This window comes from Filicampus tigris, chromosome 17 (assembly GCF_054856515.1).
Source record: "Filicampus tigris isolate MCC_2025a chromosome 17, RoL_Ftig_1.0, whole genome shotgun sequence".
NCBI lineage: Eukaryota > Metazoa > Chordata > Actinopteri > Syngnathiformes > Syngnathidae > Filicampus > Filicampus tigris.
This window is the reverse complement of record NC_141233.1, coordinates 12,867,732-12,890,312: the sequence shown is the minus strand read 5'-3', so window position 1 is coordinate 12,890,312 and position 22,581 is coordinate 12,867,732. Positions and strand designations below refer to the sequence as shown.

Sequence of the window (22,581 nt, the reverse complement as noted above, 5' to 3'; positions counted from 1 at the left end):
CCCAAATGTTTTCTTTTTCACTGTGTGTGAAATAAGCGCAGCCAAGTCCAACATGGCTGAAGAACAACTTGGCTCGCGGATTCAAAAGTCCGGTGTCAGCCTGGCGTCTCGCCTTCTTCGCCTAAATTCCCCGCGATGATGTCCGGGAAACCGCTCTTGCGGCCAAGATGTGTCAGTCAGCCAGGCGGAAGGAAGCGAGACGAAAAAGTACACCATGTGGACAAGAAGCCTTTTCTTTGTTGCGCTTCTGTTCTCGTCTGTCTCGTGCCAAAAAAAAAAAAAAAAAAAAAAATGGCGCTAAGGGTTGCTTAAGGGTTAGCGTAGAAATGAATAATCCATCGGTTGAATTTGACTCGCTGTACTTTTGTGTGTGTTTCAGTGCGGGCCGGGGTGGAGGTGACGATGCACGAGAGCGTCGAGGTGTACCTGGGCGACTCGGCCGAAATCCCTTGCCAGTACAATTTCACCGAAGCCAAAAGCGTTCCCAGATTTGTCATGATCCAGTGGTTTGTGGTGAGTGGTGCCCGGAAAAAACAGAGCTCTCGTCGATGTGGCACAGTCCAACTGTGCAAGAAGGATTACACCAAATCTCTTCACTCAAGAGTCTGACCTGAATGTAATGAGCAATTCCTAACTGGACCAAACTACACTTTTTTCGCCAAGTAGTTTTTACATAATGTATTCCCATCCAGGGCCTCCTTTTCTTTATTTGACGCTATTGGACAAGGGTCTAAGCATTGAGCTGATACGAGCAAGTGCTAGTCGCTCATTGGTCAAGCATAAAAGATTTATGAACTGATCATATGTGTTGGTGCCGTATGTTTTCAAATATGCGTTCCTTGAAGGGTCATAATTACCGCAACTTCAATGCTAATTTCGTCAACACGTCCGATGGCGTTTTGCTCGGTGTGTTAGCATTAAGCTAGCTGACTTTTTGTGAGGCAAAATGATGTGAATAATGTGTTTTTGAGGCTGGGTCTTTTGGAATCATCCAACGATAAATCAATAAGTTAATTATGGGCTTGTGGTCGCTTATTGTTCATTGTGGTGTCCCTATAATATTTGAGGAGACACAAATGTCAATTGACGGCAGTGAACACACACACCAACGTTAGCCGTAGCCCCGGACAGTGCAGTGTTATTCTCCACGGTCTCCGCTTTGCTGCGGCGCTCAGTTTTCCGTTTGCCGTCAGTCTTTTCGAGGGTAAAATGTGTCACCTTCCAGCTGTGTCATTAATACAGGAGAGCCTCCATGGTGATTGTTTTTTTTTTCTGTTAGTGTGTCCTTCCGACCGATGCGTTCAGTTCGCATGGTTTTTGCGGTTTTCCACACTGTTGCACTTCTAGATTCATGGACAAAAATTGTATTTTTCTCCCTAGGTAGACACGTGTGCTAATACTTTTGTCCATATCGCTAATGTGCGCTTCATGCCTGAAGAGTGATAGTGACGCATCTAACGGTCGTCTGCAGAAAGACCAAGTCAGCAGCTCGCGGATTCGCATCTACTACGGCGATGACGGCATCGAGATGGTGGACGAGGGCACGGAGTACAGCGGTCGCGTCCAGGTGACTTTAGACCAGCACGGAACTCAGCTCACCATCCAGGAAGTGCAGCTGTCCGACGAGCGGGAGTTCATCTGCCAGGTGAACGGTATTTCCGCCGGCACCACGGAGAGCAAGACTCATCTCAGAGTGTTTGGTGAGGAGGCATAATGACAGGCCATTGTTAAACAATTTGGATGGAACAGCTGAGATTTGTTGGGAGCTCGCTGAAATAACTAAATGGATTTGTTCTAGCTCCTCCGGAGGCTCCAGTCATCAAAGGTGTCCAAGCGGGAATATCGGTGACCAATGAAATGCCGTCTAAGGTGAATCGGCCCAGCATGAACCCAGCAGGTTTACGTGGCAAGGCAACTTGATGCTAACTATAGCCGACGTGCTTTTCACCGGGACTGTGCCTTTAGGTGGCCACATGTGAGGCCCGGAACGGTTTTCCCAAATCCAACGTCACCTGGTACAGGAACGACATGCCTCTGGTGTCTTCAGTGGGACGTAAGTGATGGAAGCCAATGTTGGAACAATCCTGATGTCTGCGGTTTGGAATTTGTCACACATAATCTCAACCGTCATAATATGGAAGGTGTTCGGTCGACAGAAGTGACAAAATGGCTGCCCCGAGCTAGCTAAAACTAGTGGGCCTGCATAGAACATATTCTGGAAAAAAAAAAAAACGTTTGGGTTGACTTTAACTCTTGAAAGTTCTTGAATTTGATTAAAAAGACGCGACTTGTGACTGTGCTCCCGCAGGTGTGAACGTGTGGACCGGCGACACGGTGGAGTCAAGTGGCTTGTACTCGGTGCACAGCACGCTGGAGTACCAGGTGCTCAAGGAGGACAAGGATGCTAACTTTTCCTGCGAGGTCAGCTTCTTCGTGCCCGGCGCCATCAGAACCGTCGAGTCCAGCAGTGTCGGCGTCACCGTTCACTGTAAGTCAACACGCATACTGTGTAAGCACTGTAATTTATATTGTATGGTCTATGTAAAATATGTATTTTATGAATAATGGAGAAAAGAGTCCAGAAAATGTAATTAATTAATTTAATGTAGCGCTAAATTTAAGGAAAAATCCAGTATAAGGACATACACTGTATATCATAATTAGAATATGCTATTACCTGTATCGGGGTATACATTTTTGTCCATATTTTATGTCCTTAATTCTTCAAAGTCTGCCATTGTGTTTTTACTTCTAAAGCATACAGTATAACTTCTTTTTTATTTGGCTAAAAATAGCCTGTCATTCAAAGTGCCATTGCACCAGTTTTACACCGTCAGGTTTTTGCCAAGCTTTCTGGAGAACACATTTGAAGACCCACACTAGCTTTGTGTCGGCCCATTGTTTTTGGAACAGTGACACAGTGGCGGTCGGAGCCAAACACAGTCTGTGCTGTCCGCCTCATGGAAATGATCTTGTTAATGGGACTTTACCAGCATGCTGAGTCAGACTGTTTAACTTTGACTGTGTGCGTGTGCGTGCACACGCAGACCCAGCCACCATGGTGGAGCTGTGGAGGGAGTCGCCTGAGGGATTGATCAAGGAGGGGGATACTGTGGAGCTGCGTTGCCAGGGCGATGGCAACCCCACGCCGACCTTCATCTTCAGCCGGGCGCGGGTAAGAATGGAGGCCCTTTCTCCCCGGCGAGAAAGTCCCCCGAGATAGGGGTGACACGCAAGAGACGCGCCGGGAATGTTTTTGATATGCAGAGCTGGCAGGACTCCATGTAGACGTGAACATGCAAAGGTCTGCGAAGGCCTCCTCTGATTTGACCTTGCAGATCCAGTCCGGGCTCTCAGACGCCGACAGGGATCGGGGCTGCAGCCGGTTCCCATGTCAAACACAAAACCATTGTGTTTGCTCTGCCAATTAGGTCACCGGGACTCGCAGTGTGAAACTGTGAGAAACAGGAAGAACATTATTCAGCTGTGCACATTAAATACAGTGGCGCCTTAGAAGTCAATTACAGTCATCAAATTCCTACCCCAAGTGCATTGGAGCATCAGATACGCGTAGGATAACTTGCCGTCTTCCTGAAAAATCCGTCATTTATACCAGAAGACACAATAGCCCGAGAATACAGCCATTTTCGAGGATCTCTTTGTGAAAGAGGTTAATAACTCCTCCTTCCAGCATCTTTAAATATTAGCCAACAAAATGCGGAATCCATCCCTTGGTTTGAGCGTGACCGTTTGAAATCTTTGCGGCAGGAGCCCGGCCAGGACGAGGACTTGGACAGCCGCGGCAACGTGTTGATGCTGCAGGCGGTGTCACGCAGGGACGGCGGCCTCTACCGATGTCGACCCCGGGACGCCACCTCGCACGGCGAGGTCAAAGGAGAGGTGGAGCTCAAAGTGCACTGTGAGGAAACAGCGCACACGCGCGCAGACAAGTGTCCCGGTCATGCGATCACATGAACAGAATGTGTACTCATTCAGTGCGTGCGTCCCTCTGTCCTGTTGTGTGTTCAGACCTGGACCCCGCTGTGGTGGTACCCAAAGAATCTGAGGCCATGTTGAAAGGGGAAGATTTGACTGCGTCATGCAACGCTCTGTCCTCCCTGAAAACATCGACTGTCTGGTACAAGGTTTGTAGGACTGCATCATTTGATTACCGCATTTCAAAGTAGGGCCACCAATGAACAGGAGACAGTTTTGCAGCAATGTGAACCCAGGTCTGCTATCTTAAAGCGGAAGTCAACACAAACATTTTTTTTTTTTTCAAGAATATGTTCTGTGCAGGCTCACTGGTTGAAACAAGGCATTCTGATGAATATTGCGTTTGTGGAATAAGAGTTGATCCACCCGTTTTTAGCCATCTCTGGGGGCGGCCATTTTGAAAATGACATCGCTGTTGCTTAGGGCTCAGGTAACGACCCATCACGGCTCACCTTTTTTCTGAAGCTGAGCTATGATTGGTCATTATCTGAGCCCTGAGGGTGTGTGATGTCATTTTCAGTAGACAGAAGTGTCAAAATGGCCGCCGCCCTGAGATGGCTAGATTTTGCTGCTTCACTCATATTCCACAAACGCAATATTAATCAGAATGCTGTGTTTCAACTAGTGGGCCTGCATAGAACACATTCTTACAAAATATTAAATGTTGACTTCAGCTTGACTTCAGCATGTGTGCGCGCGCAGGACAGCAAGATAGTGGGCGAAGGAAACACACTGCACCTGCAGGATGCCACCTACGAAACGGCGGGGGAGTACGTGTGCAAGGTGACCGTTCCCGCCCTGCCCGCCCTGCACACCAGCGGCTCCGTCCACATCGTCGTCCACGGTCAGTCCGTGCAAAAAAGTCATGTCGCACCGCGGGCCGCGCCACACACTTGTGTATCATTGCGGTCGTCCGTCTGCGTATACGCGCGCGTGCACACAGGTGGTCCTCAGCTGGTGGGCGAGGAGCAGGAGGTGCATCTGGAGGAGGCAGTTGGCAGGATGGTCAACCTGAGCTGCGAGGCGCGCGGCCACCCAGCGCCCAGCATCACGTGGATCTTCGACGGTAGCCAGGTGACTCGGCGCCGCATTTGGGGGAGGCAGATGTGCCACGGCTACAATGAGAGTCATTTTGCCGGCCGACCTCGCTCGCCCGCTCGCTGACGTGCGGTTTGTGTCCGCAGAGCTGGCACGAGGTGTTCAGCAAGTCCGGCGACCACGTGACCCACAGCGTGGTTTCGGTCGCCGTCAATTCGGACATTAGCGCCATGTGCAACACCTCCAACGACCTTGGCATTGACGTCAGAGCTTTCAGCATCAAAGCCAGTAAGCAAGGGCTCACTCTGCATCACCAACTATTGATACACCAAGCTTGGACTAACACAAAAACAGAAAAACAAACACCAACAACCAAAAACAGCGTCAATGTTTTTGAAAAATAGCACTTGAGCAAAATTTTACTTTGTAAAAACATACGGTAATAACCTAATGTCATGTGTTTTGTAACAAAGAAAGAAAGAAAAAAAGAAAACAAACAATTTGTGCATTGTGACTTCATGCATCAAAAGTACATTTTGCACATTATGGCCAAAGTTTCTAAAGTTGAGCCTTCTATTCGTAAACACTCGTTGATTTGTAAGTGTTTGATTGCCTATAAATGCCACAAGATGGCAGCAAAGCACTGTTTAAAAACTCCTCCCATACTCCCCTCGACATCCAGTAGATCCTTGCTACCAAAATGTCGCAAGATGGCAGCAAAGCGCTAACCTTTGTCCAAATGAAGCTCCTCTATTCACTTCAATATAGTTCCTTGGCACCAAAGTAAGACTTTTACCGCTTTGTCCTGAGCACAAACGCAGGTGTCGGTGGAACGAGCGCAACATTGTGGGTGAAACATGAGACGTGTGTGTGTGTGTGTGTGTGTGGAGTAGCGTTTAAAAAGCGTGTTGTTCTACTTGTTCACAGTTCCCCTGGTCACCTCCAGCGCTCCTTTCTCTCCCGGTAAGATGGTCGTACCGCTCGCTGGCTCGCTCGCTCATTTCATCGCCGCCTCACCAACCACTGTCTGTCCTCCTCCGCCTCCTCCTCCTCCGCGTTTGACAGCGAAAGGCTTTGAGGACCTCCTCCATGCCTTATTGATGATCTCTCTTTCTGGGACTCTCGCCGGCTTCGCTAGCAGAGCCTTTCGGATGGCCCGCGGGCAGATTAAATATTCTCTTTTGCGTCGACAGAACATCACAGCCCTTTGAATGACTGAGTGAAAATTCTCACTAATTACGGTATCTTACGAAGCAGCATGCGCTCGACTCGCGCATTTTGTTAGCAGACGACGTAAACTCAAAAACAGTCTGTCACGTTTGTTTTTCCAAGTTGCCATGAAAATTGCTTGAGTTACTTAATTCTAACCCAAGAAGAAGAGCGTAGATTTAGATCATGCAATCAAACCCTTAGTGTCATTTTATGAGGCACGTTGGATGCAGGTGTTTTTTTTTTTTTTATGAAGTCGCCAGCGAATGTTTTCGATGCAGAGACAAACAGCGCAACCTCTTTGGGTTTTAGTCCGTCTATTACTATTCATACATTCACTAAGTATGCAAATTGCTGATGTGGATAATTTTATTCAGGCAAAAGAAAGTATTCTAAGTTTCAAAATGCACCCGCATCACCCACGGTCCACATGAAAAGCAAATTTAAATACATGTACTGCACTTTGGGACAAGCACTATTTCTGTTCTGTTTATTTTGCTTGCTCTATTTTTGCATCTGTGTCAAAACTAGGGATGGGCATAATAATCAATCAACGATCAGAAAAGTTGTTAAGCAAATGTGGCAAAAAGAAAGGACAATAAAATGCTACTGTATTGGGACGAAAAAAAAAAGATGAATTCCGTCAATCAATGAAATAAAGTGAAATGCCTATCCCCAGTTTGTTGCCAATAAATGCTATTGTTGAAATGTGCTTTTCGGTAACAAACTTGTTATTATATGTGCGTTTCCTGTGTGTGTTTGTGTAGCAGAGGGCAGCGGCGTGATCATCGTGGTCATCATCCTGTGTCTGCTGTTGCTGGCCATCCTGGGCAGCGTGCTCTACTTCCTGCACAAGAAGGGCAAGATCCCGTGCGGGCGCTCGGGGAAGCAGGACATGTGAGTGGCCCCCGTTTTAGGCTAGCATATCCCGGCCTTCACCAGGCGCACTACTAAAATGTTCCCCGCGGCACACCGACAGCTCCAAAGAGAAGACCGCCAAAGATGACATCGTGGTGGAGATGAAGAACAACGCCAACGCCAAGAGTGAGGACACGGTGCTCCTCAAGGCCATCAATGGAGACAAAAATGGCACCACCGAGCAGGTAACTTTTTTTACCATTTTGGGACAATAAAGTTGCTCAGTTATAAGAAATTGTAATACATAGAAAAAAAAGTGGGGATAAAGAACACATTTAAAAACGATTTCAAAAAATAAGAAGTTATGTTAGGAAAATAATGTTGCAGTTTTATGAGGACAATGTCGTATTGTTTTACCTATAAAGTCGGAATATTACATTAAAAGAAGTCAGAAAATTTCCAAAATAAGATATAAAACCACAAAAATTATTTTAAAAATCTTTACCAGACTACAGTTGTAACCACAACAGTGTATGGGATGGATTCATTGCCTTGATCATTTAATTGTAATTGTATTTTTATTTTTTATTTTATGAGGATAAAGTCGTACTATTATCAGTCGTAAATTACAGAAAAAAAAATCAGTCGTAATGTTATAAAAAAAAAGGTGTAAACATTTTTGTTGTTACCAGAATAAAGTTGTAATTTTATGACAATAAATAAATTAACACGTGAACAGAAAAAAATTATAATTTGAGAACGAAGTCATGATAATACAAGAATAAAATGTGATTTTAGGAGAATGAACTTGAGGGAATAGCGAGAATAACGCTGTAAGAACAAATTTGTAATGCCACAAAAAACAATTAATTAACGTATTAATGTTAAGAGACAAAAAAAAAAAATCATGTCCCTGAACGTTTACATTCTGTTAATGTCACTGTGTGTGTGTTCTCCTAGTGAAAGTTAGCAAGAATCAGCAGTGGAGAAGCTGATCTGAGACCAGCAGGGACGCCAATCACACATTCCCACCATCATACACTTCCACTATTTCTACACACACACATACACACACTGTCTTTTGAGTGAATGTTTTTCATTTTGTAAAAGTTCATCCGTTGTTCTGTTTGCTGTTTGTTTCATCATCGCTTCGCCATCAAAGTGTACATATTATATATATATTTTGTTATTTAAGATATTCACACACACACACCGCACAACCACACACATAAATACACGCAGGCACACCCGTTACAAACTGCTGTCATGCCCGTTTCTCCTTTCCCCGTTTGTACTGATTGTAAATACGCCAGCGGACTGTTGCCGGATGCATTTCAAAGAGGTTAGCGATCTGCTTTGCCTGGTTTTGTTTGTTTGTGAGATTTCTGCGGACTACACTGAATAAGTTTGTATGTATTATATTTGTGTTGTGTTCCACCAGTTTTGCGTGTTTAAAATTGTTCCCAAGCGTGCTTACATTTATACGTTCAGAAGCGGTACTTTCGTTACGGTACTTTTGAAGAGAAGATTTCAGTTTGATGCAGGCACACTGTCGCCCCCGCCGGGCCCGTTTTGTGAATATCATGTAGTGTATTTCTTATTTGTTTGTGAATTTTTTGCAAACTTTTTTTCTTTCCACTGACGTGCGATGATGTCGAGCTCTGCTGTGTTCCGGAAAACTGCACACCAGGGAATACATTGTTCATATTTCGTTTTTTTTTTATTTCCCTCTCCCCAAAAAGTATGTAAATTAAGTACAGTATATGTGATTCGTTGATGCTTGCGTTTTTTTTAAATAATGTTTTTGCAAGAAAATGCCAAATAAAAAGTTTTTTTCAATATGTTTGTGCTTATTATTCTTTCAGAAGCCATTTTAAATAGCGGCAGGTGTGTGCTGACCCCTATTTAACTTGACTTTGAATGTGATTGGTACTTTCTGAACACTGCCACAGAAAACTTTTACTTAGAAAACAAAAACAATCTTTGAGTTGACTCTTTTCATATCCACTGTACAGTGACAACATGGTGGCAGTGCAGTCGCTATTTGTGTTTGTCCATGCGCCACATACTCAGTTTAGTGTATGAAGTGCTGCATCCATGAGTGAAAATACTTTCATTTCCTTTATGGGTGCTTGCTTATTTTCCATGCTCTAGGCTACTCTCACTCAAGTAGAAGCCGCTGTATTTATAAATGTCAGTCGTAATAGCCGGTCAAACCATTTGCCCAGCAGTATATGTGGCGGGGAATTCTATCACTCACTTTGGCTGATTTAAGCAATACAGGAAATAGGGAATGTCCAACAATTCTTAATCCTTGAGGTATTTTGACTAAAGCATGGCACACACACTTAATAAAAATAAATACATGTTTAAAATTATGGGGGAAAAATGCATAATATGTCCCCAAGTAATGGGAGGTGGAGAGTCTTTCCAAAGCGACGTCAGCACGCATTGGGAAGCAGTAGCTCACATTCCAACCTGGAAAAGGAGTGCAAACAAGCTCACACATCTGTAAAGGATTATTGTTGTTTTAGTAGTTTTTAAAAAAAATGATGCGTTTGCTTTCAAATGACCACACCAACTGCGGCACGGCAATCACTGTGAAAAGCAGGGACGTGAAATGTTTTATTTAATATTTTGCCCTGTTTTCAGTGTTTTTTGAATATTTGTTTAGGAGTTTTTTTTAGACGTCAATTGTACGCGGTCGGCCCGGTGTCGACTGTAAATTCATTTTTAACATGTTAGTGCTCGCATTTCCGAGCTGCTACTGAAGGCATCATTTACGAGCCGTACACACAGCAGGTGTTTTGACGTACAGTGAGTACAGTAGTACACGAGGACGCTGGTCGGCGTAGCTGATCTAATGTTCAACAAACAAGTCATGTAAGTTGAGTCAAAGTGTTACATGTTGACAGTGTAGACAATTTATGACAAAGTAGTTGGTAATGTTAAGGGAATACGGTCATGAAATCCCTTAACCCCCCCCCACTAGCGTAATGCTAACATCTAATGCTAAAATCTATGGAAAAGAAGACCATACATAAAATAAAACAGTGCATAAACATAATATTTAATACGAACGATATAAAATGATGATACAATAACAACGCAGAAGGGTTGGTGTGTAAAATAAGGGAGAAAGTAACGCAGCTGTTGCAAAAAGGTTAATATTACCCGGCCAAAATATTTCCTAAAACACCGTGTGTACACTTAATAAAGGTTTTATGATGTCAATTCACTTCACGTTGTTTCCTGAAGGGGGAAAAAAGTTAAATGACATCAATTTGGAAGTGAAAGGATCGTGTTCACTGTGAACATAGTGAGGCACATAATTAGCAGTAGCCTGGTTATTATTAGTCGTAGCAACGTGGATTTCTTGGCTAATGAACACTCCAACAATATTTTCCCAGTTAACTATTCCTGCTTCCAATTTTATTCGCTGGCTCTTTTGTTTATGCTTTGCAGCTGCAGCAGCTCCTGTAAAACTCGCTTTACAACTGAGTAAGATAATGTCAAAGACTAGCGGTAAAAATAATAATAAAAATAAAAGCCAGACGCTTTGGTGTCATGAGACTCACTGTCTCACTGTCTGAGACTTCTCACTACCTCACGATGAGCCAGTGTCTGCTGCCCTCTTGTGGCAATACAGCGGCTTACACTGAACACGACTGCCCTGTTTGACAAAGGACACTCCAATTTAATTTTAACTTAATTTTGACTTTAGCGCGGGTAGTTTAGACTACGTTTCCGAGGTGCCTACTAATACGGGTCACGTCACCACTGTAGGAACAGAGCTAATCGTAAACCGAGGACACCTGGAATAGTGAGTCACTGTGCTATGGAAGCCTGCCTGCTTGCTTTGACAACCTGGTCCCTCACTCAAATCTGATCCATAAACAACTCGCTATTTTCTTTCCCACGCTCGCCGCGGCCATCGAAACGAAAATTAGACTAATGACGGACTGCATATTTATGGCCGACTAAATAAAGGGGTTTCCGTCTATTTTAATTTTTTTTTCCCGTCAACCGTCAGCAAAACGGGCGTCCGTCAGTGGATAGATGGACCTGTCAGTCACTTATAGACGGAATACCCAGCTCTGACTGTACGTCACAATATATGTATAAAATGTATTCAAGTTAGTAATATAATCAATTTATCCGTAGTAACTGAAAATTTCCCCACTGTGGGATCAATAAAGGCATTCTTAAGTGACGTCATAAACCTAGTTATCATGGGTGGTACCGTGTAGTTCAAATTCAACCAATCAGATCCTTGAGCCCACCCTCCCACCACCACCACCACTTGACAGGTGATTGACAGACTGAATTGCTATCGATTGGCAATTAAGAAAAAAGCACACAAGAAGTTTTAATTAAAAAAAAACTATTAAGAAAACATCCATACTAATAAAGTATATCAATATATAATAACTCTTCAACACATATAAAATGAAACAAAAAATATATCAGTGATGAAGCGCACACTCACACAACAAAGATTTTAAAGAAAATACTGTTTAATTAAAAATCTTAATGGCTTGGGCATGAAAACATGGCAACACAACGAATGCCGAGGATATTAAAAAGACAATAAATAAATCATATTTACATGAAGACGACGAGACGACGACAAAGCAGCGACAAACATTTTAATAGGCCAGTTGTCGAGAAAAAAGGCGAGTTAAAAGACTTTTTTTTTTTTTTAAAGCGTACATATATTTAAGCGTCCATTTTAAACGAGACATTTCCTGCCTTGTAAATGAAGCTTGTTGGAGCTGGCCGATCGTACGTGAGAGCGAGGAGGGGGGCGTGTCTTTGTTTAAAGAGACTGGAGCGTAAAAGTCTCAAGACGGATGATAAAGCGCGGCGCTTATCGATCATGCAAGGTCCCTCGAGTGGAGCTCCGAAATAAAAATGTACCATCTTAAAAAGTCCTCCTTAAGGCCTTAAACGTGACATTTCATAACCTTAAGTCAATGTGCTACCACATTATGTTACATCAGTCCCAAGACAATTCTTTAGTAATAGCATTAAAAGTATTGGAGTGTTAATCTCTTTTCACATTAATACCATCAGTGACTACTGGAGGAACAAAGTCTTCCAAAATGGCGAGCAAACCTGCCAAAAGGCACATTTACAGACGTTACTTAACTGACACCTGACGTGCTCTATCCAAGTAAGCCCACGCCTATGCTGAAACGCTCCTCGTCGGGACTGGAATGTGTCCACTCTTCGGTCATCCATTGCGAGCGGGTAAGCGTCTTTGTTACCGTTGCCGCTTTTTAGTCGGAAACGGTTCAAAGTTGCGAGAAGCTCGAGGTGAGGGCGTAACGGCTGCGTGGTTTAGCGCCTGAACGTCAAAACTTGTCGTACGACCGAGTTGACATGTGGAACTCGGGATGGGCAAACGGGAAGTCAAAGTGCATGCGATGCTAACAAATACAAACAGAAGGTAAAAGAAGTGTCGTTCAAAAGTTTAAAAAACTGGGCTGCAGAAAAAAAAAAAAAAACATGCAGAAGTAGATGCTTTTGTTGGTTTCTAAATGGGCTGCGGAACAATTAGAAAAATGCTGTCGTTTATGCCCCAATGGGCTGCAGAATAAACAGAATCAGGAGGCAAGGTGGTATTATTGGTGCTACATAAAAACGATAAAATGAGTGATGTGATGTGCTCTAGTGGTGGCCTAAATGGGCTGCGGAAAAACTACAAATGATGCAAAAGTGAAGCCGATACTATTGTTGGTGTCTAAATGGGCTGCGGAACAAATAGAAACAGGAAGTAAATGTGACGCTTTTGTTTCTGCCTGCCAAAACGGGCTGCGGAAACAAACGGGCTACGTTTTAGCTCCAAATGCCCATCCCTGCGTAGAACCACGGTCAACCTGTTCGTACGACGACATTATTATCGTTGGAACAAAGGTTCATTTGGTGGCCACGTCATGGTACGACACAAGCGGCTAGCAGCGGCGGCGGCGTCACGTTGAATCGAAATGGTCCCTCGGGTGGTTACGGCGTACGCTTTAACGAACATTTAAAGGCTTTTGGAGTATTCCATGTGGGACGAAGCGTGAAAAGGTTCGGAGGCGACCGGCGGCGCGACGATGGCACGAGGCGGCGGGACTATGTGGCGATGTGGGCGGCCGAGGGCACGGACACAAACTCTCGGAGGATGTTTTTGGCCGTCTCCAGGTTGTTCCTGGCGATCAACAGCGCCTTCTGGATGTCCTGGATGGAGTAACCCTGAGACATCAGGCACTCGATCTCGCCACTCAGCGCCACGCCGGCCGAGGGGGGCGGCGGCGGCGTGTGCGAGGAAGAGGGCCGGGGGGGCTGTTCCGGCGAGGCTGAGGGGAGCTCGCGGTTCAGCGGCCGAACCCGCCGGTCCGAGTTGGCGCGGCGCGGGAGGGGTTTGGGGGGGCGCTCAGGGTCCATGCCGGCTGCATACAAACCTGCGGTGGCAAAAAAGAAAAAGGAGACCTTAGTTTAGCATGTACAGAAGGCTGCTGAGGACCATGTTTACTATTGTTGCCGTCTAAACGGGATTCGGAACAAACAAACTTAAATGATTGTGATGCTCGTGCTTAATCAGGCTGTAGAATTTTTTTTTTTAAAGGTTAGTAAAATTGAAGGTGGTGACATTATTGCCGCCTTAACGGGCTGCAGAACAAGAAAAACAAAGTAAAAGTGAAAGCGATACGACCGTTGGTAGATAATCGGTCTGCGTAAAAAAAAATAGGAGGAGGCAATAAAACGAAAGGTGATGCTATTAATGGCTCCAAATGGATGCTATCGTAAAATAGAAACGGGAAGTGAACGCCAGGCAAAAAGAAGATGCCGTTTGTAGCGTCACGTACTGGCTTCCATGGCGCCGTCGATGCTGAGCGTGCTGAAGCCTTTGGAGGGACCGTTGACGTCCGCCAGGACCCGCCGGGCGGGCGCCGGCGGGGCCAGCGGGCGAGGGCAGTCGTACTCGTACGCGTCCTCGAAGGCGCCGTCCGTGCACTTGGCCTGGTAGGCTGCCGAGGAGGAGTGCTGAGGACGCTCTGCAACACGCACGCACAAACAAATGCATGAAGTCAAGCACACAAGAAGTTGACGTCATGTCCCTCAACACAGCAGAGCTGCTACGTGGTGAAGGTAGCGACGGTGTGGAGAGGGGACGCGTACCGTGATCGAGGGCCTCCGAGGAAGCAGCCTGCGCCTGGATGTTGCACATGGCCTCGTACACCTGAGGGTCTGCGGAGTCCACGTCTACGCCGTCTCCGCTGGAACCACAGGTGAACAACAGAATGCTCAACGTTTTTTTTTGTGTATTAGCCATGTCACACCTTACATTCTAACAATCTTAATTAGATTTTTATTTCAAGGCTGCCATATGGCTGAAAGGATAAACCCAAAATATCAATTCCGCTTCTAAAATACAATTTCGGGGTTTTGGCGCCATCTTGTGGCTACAACTAGAGCAACCCCCCCCCCCCAATTTATTTTATTTTTTTAAGAAAAAGCAGAAAATTGTTTTCTCCAAATCGACACCATGTCAATGGACAATCACCTGATGTCGTCGTGGTGGTTGGATTGGCTGGGAGGCGGCGGCGGCACCAAGGAGCCGGTGATGAGCCACGGGGCCCCCGATGCCGGGAGGGAGGTGGGACTCATGTACTCGTTCTCCTCGCAGTCGGTGGGCAACTTCTCCCTGCTGGACACGGCTGATGTGGGCAGCGACCTGAATGAACGCAAATTTCAGACCCACTTGAAATAGATGACAAAAATACATGAACATTTTAATAATACTTTAATTGAACGATTAACCATGATTTGAAACACGACGGTGGCGAGAAAAGCGTACCTGGCGGCCAGGCAGTAGATGGCGTTGGTGGCAACCTGGGCCTTGCTTGCCTCGGCGCCGCCGGTGGCACCCCCGCTTGGCGGTGTGGCGGGCAGCGCGGCGGTGGGCGCTTTGCAGACGGGCCGCGGCACCATGTAGTTGGCGGCCCAGGCGGGCGTGTCGGGCGTGCAGGGCAGGGGTCTCCTCTGTAGCCTCGAGTCCGCCGCCACCAGGGAAGGCCGCTCCGGGGGAGGCGGCGGCGGCAGCTCGCGGAGCGCCGGGGGCAATGGGAGGGGCTTGTCCCTGTGGGTGGCCCCCATCTGTTTGCGGCAGAAAAAGACAAGGGAGGCTCTTTTTAAATTTAAACCCCGGCCATGGGAGACTTCCAGCCATCTTTTTTTTTGGGGGGGGAGAAGAATTCCCGGCAAAGCTAATGAGTGGTTCCAGCAGTCCAAATGTTATTTTTTCCTTGAGTGGACCGTGTTTAGTCGACTTAAACCAGACCTTAGCGCAGGCTCCTTGGACCAGCTGGCTGTGTGAGTTAGAGGGTCTCTGCTGAAGGAGGTCCAGCCGAGGCGGGACCGGAGGCAGCTGGGACACGGGAGACGGCGGGCGCTCCACCTACACACACAGATTTCATTCGAAGTGTGTTTTACAACTCAATGGAAAAAAATAAAAATAAAAAAAATAAAAAATTCTCAATGCCCATAGATTAAATAAGATATCAGAAAAGTACTACTTTTATCCAAAATGAAACTCCTCAACTGACTTCAACATAGTTTCTTGGCGCCAAAATGCCAGAAAAGCACTACTTTTATCTATTTAAATTTTTTTTCCCCTCACTATGACTGACATGGCCACCTGTCTGCTTCTAAAAATCCAATCCAGCCCCCACCCCGAGCACAAAATTTTGCCCACTTCAGCGGTAAACGCAACGCCAAACATGGCGACTCCTTTTTGTGGTATCGCGGACTGAACGTACCTTGCTGCAGGCCAGCCTGCTCATGACGAGGTTCTGGTCCTCCAGACGCTCGTCGTCGTCCTCGTCGTTGGCGGCCGCCTCGGCCCGGCTGGCCCCCCCCTGGAAACCGGCGAAAGCCCCCCCGCTGGCTTTGGGGTGGAACGGGTCCACCACGATGGGCTCGGTGCCTTTAATCTCGCAGCGGCAGAAGGGGCAGCCCTGACCCTCCGAATCCTAATATCACACACGCGACACATTTATAGACAAGAGCGGAATGGGAGGGGGAGGGGCGGGGGTTTCGGGGGCCGTTCCCTGGAGGCGGCGTGTGCCGTCGCTCACCTGCCAGGCGGTCAGACAGGAAGTGCACATCAGGTGTCGGCACGGCTCGATCTTGACGTCCTTGTCGTTCTCGGCGCAGATCTTGCACAGCTGGAACGTGGAGCCCATCTCGCAGTACAACTCGTACTGCTCCTGCAAAACGGACGAGACCGCGCGTTTGAACACGGCGGCGCGTGCCCGGGAGTCGTGTCGGTGAGAAGAACCAACCTGGGTGACTTTGATGTGGTCTTGTGGGGAAGGTTCGCACAGGCCCGTTAGGTCTGGGTTCTGGGCGCGGCCATCTGGGAATAAGTAGCTGGAGAATACGCGCGCGGGAAGGCCAATCGGTCAAAATGGCACTTTAGAAACATACACAGGTGGCTTGCTTTTCAATTTTCATTTGTAACTCAAAACACTTTCTCCATTGAAATGAACGGGACTAATATTGGACCGTGAGAGCCTTCCCAAAAGCGGCAACAGAAATCATTCGTATCCGCCTGCGAGTGTTCGTTTTATGTATATATTTGCCCTCTTTGTTGTGTCGAAAGAAATTGTCGCTGTGTTTATATTTAAAGTATTTTTTTATACATCGCACCAGAACCTGGCGCCGATGTCATCCGCTTGTCGGATGGCGAGCTCACACGGTTGCGTCGATATCCAGGGCTGATAAATGTTATGGCTTAGATGCTGCAGTGTTGCAATTCTGCCTCTTAATAGTACCTCAAAAGGTGGCGTATTGGCCGGTTTGGTACAGACGAGCCACCTGAAGGTGGGAAAAATCCCCGGCTTTAGCAGCCGATGTGAAAGGGGCTACTGTTCTCCACACTTGCAGTTTACCGTCAGCTCGCTTCGTTTACACATTTTTGCATCCTATGTTCCACGCATGTGGTCCAATTGGACGGCTGACTTTGCAATAACGGCGGCGGCCCTTCCAAACGCGAGATGAACAAGAGCAAAAGCAACTCACAATCCCTCTCTGTAGCCGTCGATGAGCGCTTGGAACAGCGGCTTGTTATGGGGGATGGTCTGCAGGATGTTGCCGTCCGCCGTCACGTAGCCGATGGCCCACTGGCCCAGCCGTGTGCAGCTCAGCCTGAAGATGTAGCTGAGGAAGAGGAAAGACGTGTACGCCCGTCATGTCGTTTTTGCTGTTTAAAGTACGCCCGTCCTGGGGTGAAATCTCGTGATGAACATAAAATGCGCTTCGTGGTCTTTACCTGCCGGGCTTATGGATGAACCTGTGCAGGCGAGCCTTGACCTCGTCATACGTCAGGAAGGCCATGTAGCCCGGGTGTGTGACGGCGAGGCTGTTCCAGTTCCTCAATAGAGACGACCACGGCTACACAGACAACGTAGCAAAATGTTTTGGGGAATAGCAAGAAATGAGGCACAAAATGTGCTACTCTGAAATCACTCCGCCGCTCGCTCGATTTAATCGACCAATAGTATCGCTTTTAAAATTGGGACTTTTTTTTTTCCGCCAATCAACAAATAACATTCAAACATTGCTCCTGCCCCACAAAAAAAAAAAAAAATCTGAATTTTTTTGAGGGGGGGGGGGGCTTTTTCCATACTAAAGGTAAGCTTTAAAGGACCCCCCGAAAAGTTACTTTATTCATTATATATTTTCTTAATTAATCGCCTGATTACTCGCTAATCAATATTTGGCCAAATATCGGAATCAGCCTCCAACGGAGTTGATACAAAGCTTGGCAGTTTAGTCTCCTGGCTGACCTGGAAGAGCCTGGTGAAGATGTCGAACTCAAAGACGGAGATGTAATCGTTGCAGGTGAGGTCGATGGTGGACTTGAGCGCCATGGCCTCCAGGCCCGAGCTGATGGGGTGGAACTCGTGCAGTGCCTGGCGGAACGTCCTCCATGGCACAATGGTCCTGCGGGGGGGCGGGGGGGAAATCAAGAAACGGACACAATCAGAGACCTCACAGCGTGGACGCGTCGTGCTTTTGTGACGCAAACTCACTTGTCCCCGAAGGAGCGCCTCCAAAACTCGGCGGCGTCGGCTTTGGTGATGCGGAAGTTGTCGCCCTGGAACAGGCCGTTGGGGAAAATGGCTTTGAGCTCGGCGAGCATGTGACTGAAGATGAGTGACAGCTTGGTGAGATTTCGCCTGAGGGGGAGCAAGATGGACATTTGACTCGATGACGTGCGGTGGACCTCTCAAAACAATCCCAGGGTAGTACAGGACAATGATAGAAATCACATGACCTCATGAGGAGGAAGGACAAACTTTCGCTCTGTAATCACTTTGAGGACAAAGAGGGAAGTCGATGTGTTCATCAGATATCTTTATCCTAGAATGGCTGCTCTTCTTGCCGCTGCTGCCCGCCGCATTGCAACACTCTCACGGTAAACCTGACATCACATATTGCGTTTTATGTTTGCTTTAGGTGTATCTGAGCATCACCCAAAGCGCAAGACGCCTCAATCAGCATGTATCGCGTTAGGTCGCTTAAAAAAACAAAAACAAACAAAAAAAAACTGCCAAGCCACTTAATAATGCGAGACTATTTATGACATTGACAAGCATCTATATGGATGCCAATTATCTGTGAAATGTGGAAAAACAGCTCAGTACTTGGCAAGTTACACTTGCTATTTTCTAAGGGGCAAAATATACGACAAAAATCACAAATAATTTTGATCTTGAAATTATTATTTGTGCCCGAGGACACATTTTTACTGACTGTGTGATGCAATTTAATTAACTTTATTATACTTGAATGGTAAAATGTTACTTTAATTGCCGTACAGTTAGTAAAGATTTCATGACCGGCTAGACCCTGGAACAAATTAATTCATCCGTTTCTCCATTATGGGGGAAATAGATTTAATAACAAACCTATAAACAATAATTATTCAGAAAGCCGTAACAAACTGTCAGCTCTGTGTGCTAAAACTGGAATATGCAAATAAATATCTGACAAGAGTGTGCTTCAGGCACCTTATCGTTTTTTGTTGTTGTTTTTTTAGTTGAAATACATCCTACATTTGAATGTTTATAATAGAGCTTTTGTAACTAAGTCAACATTGGGTTCAATTGACTTAACAAAATATGGACAGCAGAAATCTGATATATACATAGGCTAACCTCTAACAACAGACATTAGTTTGAAGACATGTAGTAAAACATGGGTTGGTTTAATCCAAATCATCTACTTAGGAACCCCCCCCACACACACACACAAAAAAAAACAAGCTTTTTGTGAAAAGATATATTTCACACATAACACGGCTTTGATGCTAATCATTTTTGTTTTAGTGACGCCTAAAACATCTGAACAGTCCTTTTAGTCTATAAAATACTCAAAGCAACAGTGAAAATGACCTTTTGATGGCAAAATTTTCAATTTTCAAACATACCATCAGTGTAACAAATTTACATTTGACAAACTTCTAAAACTATTTGCACGCTATTTAGTAGTAGTATTTAGTAGTGTGTGTGCATATGTATGTACATTATGTCGTCGCTTCTACTTCTAAATTCAAACAATCTCTGTCACCTATTCTCTCTTTTGTGACACTCTGTAGTATATTTCACATGACAAAGGCTTTGATCAATCACAAGCTGCTTAGCCATATATTTAATAATCAAATCTGAGCTAGCCATGACTTTTCCCCGCCCATTCCCATAAAAAAATGTAGTTGATGACAATTTCTGTCACTGTTGACGTTCACCTGGGCTGCGAGTTCTCCTCGTACATCCTCTCCTTGGCCTCCTTGAACAGGCTCATGGTCTGCTTGGTCTTGTTGGTCAGGTTGTCCATGACCACGCGGAAGTACTCGTTCTCACCCAGCATGTCCATGCGGCTCTCGTAGCGTGACAGGATGGTGCGCAGGTGCTGGTACGTGTCGGGCAGCAGGTCCAGGATGTAAGGCGGGCTGTTCTTCAGCGCCACCTTAGGGTTCTGACACAAGCGCACCACCTGCAATCGGCACATAACAGGAGTTCTGAGTGCTAAATGGTAGCAGTGAACTTCACCTCAACAGAGAACAAAGCGACCAATGACAAAATATACAGAAGCCCACTAGCTTAATGCTAACACATAATGCAAAACACCATAGACCAGCTAATGCAACTAGCGTCAATAATGTGGTAGTTTTAACTTAAGCAACACGAACGGTGCAACACGTGTCAATATAACACACACAGTCATATATTCTTTATCCTCTGTGAAAAATGACTAATATTACAACAGCTTATTGAGGCACTTAGTTCAATTCTTCTTCGAGTATTACGTACAGTATGTCGCCATTAAAAATCCCCCCCCCCCCGGTGGCCAACGCAGGCACACCAGAAGGCAAGCAATGTCAATGCGCGCGAAATCATGATGCATAAACAGTTTTAATTCTTTACATTTTATTTTATTATTGTATGTTTTTACGTACTGTAGAGTGCTATTTTTCTTATTACAAACACGTTACAACCATTTTTTTGTGATTGTATTAGGAGTGTTTTGAGTTCCGAGCATGGTGGCGAAACAAACTAACTGTAATAGGTTTGGTTACAATTTGCAAGTTAAATGAGCAGCCTGTTGTAAAAGATCCCTAATCCATCACATTCTTTCTTCATGTGAATCATGATCTGCGGCATTCCAAAAGTAGGTCGTCTGCTTATTATAAAACTGTGACCAACAGTTTCAATTAGTTTCACCTTATTATACGGTCCAATTGGAAATAATGTAAAGTCAATTAATTTTACTGCACTTTCCAATAGTTACCGGTTTAAAAGCTTCATTAACTGTACAGATGTTTTAAGCAGCATTTTCCCATAAAGTCAAATTGATCGCCCTTTCAAGACATCTATACATGCAATGGAGATATGGAGATGTTTGTTAGAAAGCTTGACAGAAGTTTTCAACTTTTCATTTATGTTAGCATCAACCTATCCATTTTTCTGGCAGTGCTTGTCCTCATAAGGAGCCGATGCCAACTGATTTTGGGCAAGAGTTGGGTAAACCTTTTGCCTTAAGTTATTTAGTGTTAGTAATGCCGCTAGATACTGTTCACCTATTGGCTGGAGATGTTCATTTAAACTTGCATCTTATCGGTCAAAGTCAGATAAAAGCATACAATTCTTTGCCATACTCGTATTGCACAGGCGATTATCGCAATTACGATATTTTCTCGAGTCCATGTTTTGTCTGCCTTTTCAAGCACAGTTCTCCAGAAAGACGATACAGTATTCGGTTGATGAGGCTTGTTTACAACCTCACCAAAACAGATTTTTGAAGCAACCATGTGTATGCAGCTAACAAATAAAGGCCCAAAGCTTTATTTAATTCATACTAAAAGGCAGTAAAAAAAAAAACAATTCGAGGGATGATTGGATTCAGTGGCTTCATCAGTAGTCACATTTGAGAACCCTGAAGAGGGAAGTGACAGCTAAAACAAGCCGAGGCCGGTGTTTAACCCCGACAAGAAACGATGCTTACCTTATCCATGAGCTTCCAGCATTTCTCCACCATTTTCTTGTCCACCACAGCGGGCTGGTGGGGCTGCAGGGGCTGCTGGTGGGGCTGAAAGGCGTCCTTCATCAAGCCGATGAGACCCGCGCCCCTCCTCGGATTTCCGGCCATTAATTCGCTCGGTGACCGGGGGTGGAGGGGGGTGAGCCCGCTTGACAGCCTCGGGATGAATCCTCAATCTTGACTCCCTTTTTCGACACTTACTATACTCGCACCGCCCTACCGCTATGGTTATCCGGCAAGCTTGGGGTGAAAAAAAGAACACAAAGAAAGGGGAAGAAAAGGGCGCAGTGGAAACGATGAGATCGCGACGCTGCTAGCTACCGAGCTACATTGGAGGGGGGAGAAAAAGCCTCTCGGCGTTCCAAACTCGACATAAACGCCGCCGTGACGCGGTGACGGCCGCTTAACGACGACTTCTCCCGTCGAGTCAAAGCCGCCCCGCGGTGCCAGCGGAGCTAAGAATAAACTGGCGGTGTATTAATGAGCCGCACGGGGCGATCAACAAGCAGGTTGAGACCAGGAGCAGTTCACAGTTTGCAGCCGACGAGAAGTCAGCCAGCACAGCCAGACCAGACGCGGATATCCGGCTGACACCTCCAAAATAAAAACGTGTCAAGTAGATGACACCGATTTTCTCTTTTCTTCCATGTTTTGTACATGCATACTACCAGTTACACACGGGTACTCGCTTTACGAACGTTCCAGGTTACGAACAGCGAGCAAAGAACTAGTTTGCAGAGCGGTGTAAGAATAGTCGTCACGTTCGAAAATCACAAATATTCTCAAAATTATTATAACTATTTGATGAAATAAATAGAAGCCCATGTTGCAAACACTACTATTAAACACACAATCCGAAACGATCACAAATATCCGACGGGGGTTGTA

The 22,581-nt window shown here is 45.7% G+C and overlaps 2 protein-coding genes across 4 annotated transcripts in view; one reads left to right on the top strand and one right to left on the bottom strand.

Annotated features, from left to right (window-relative positions):
- The window catches only part of mcama (melanoma cell adhesion molecule a), a 34,785-nt gene extending 25,843 nt beyond the window's left edge, over positions 1-8,942 (top strand). For 2 of the 3 annotated variants that reach the window (XM_086057142.1, XM_086057143.1), the window contains 15 exons: positions 380-513; positions 1,472-1,700; positions 1,799-1,869; positions 1,966-2,053; positions 2,309-2,488; positions 3,048-3,175; positions 3,769-3,919; positions 4,030-4,145; positions 4,699-4,840; positions 4,940-5,070; positions 5,181-5,322; positions 5,962-5,997; positions 7,011-7,140; positions 7,223-7,346; positions 8,062-8,942. In XM_086057142.1, the coding sequence (XP_085913268.1) occupies positions 380-513; positions 1,472-1,700; positions 1,799-1,869; positions 1,966-2,053; positions 2,309-2,488; positions 3,048-3,175; positions 3,769-3,919; positions 4,030-4,145; positions 4,699-4,840; positions 4,940-5,070; positions 5,181-5,322; positions 5,962-5,997; positions 7,011-7,140; positions 7,223-7,346; positions 8,062-8,064 (1,805 nt within the window). In that variant the 3' untranslated portion in view covers positions 8,065-8,942. The remainder of the gene's footprint in view (positions 1-379; positions 514-1,471; positions 1,701-1,798; positions 1,870-1,965; positions 2,054-2,308; positions 2,489-3,047; positions 3,176-3,768; positions 3,920-4,029; positions 4,146-4,698; positions 4,841-4,939; positions 5,071-5,180; positions 5,323-5,961; positions 5,998-7,010; positions 7,141-7,222; positions 7,347-8,061) is intronic. The other variant, XM_086057144.1, reaches the window with a different exon arrangement.
- Positions 8,943-11,595: 2,653 nt separating this feature from the next.
- LOC147133416 (E3 ubiquitin-protein ligase CBL-like) lies at positions 11,596-22,288 on the bottom strand. The gene is made up of 15 exons (XM_086012403.1): positions 21,658-22,288; positions 19,901-20,148; positions 18,186-18,332; positions 17,940-18,096; positions 17,423-17,544; positions 17,173-17,310; positions 16,434-16,521; positions 16,227-16,358; positions 15,909-16,121; positions 15,431-15,547; positions 14,948-15,246; positions 14,654-14,824; positions 14,269-14,366; positions 13,956-14,144; positions 11,596-13,550 (listed from the first exon to the last, which is right to left on the bottom strand). Exons 1-15 carry the CDS (start codon positions 21,799-21,801, stop codon positions 13,222-13,224), a joined length of 2,592 nt encoding a protein of 863 aa, XP_085868529.1. The 5' UTR covers positions 21,802-22,288; the 3' UTR covers positions 11,596-13,221.
- Between the last annotated feature and the right edge of the window lie 293 nt (positions 22,289-22,581).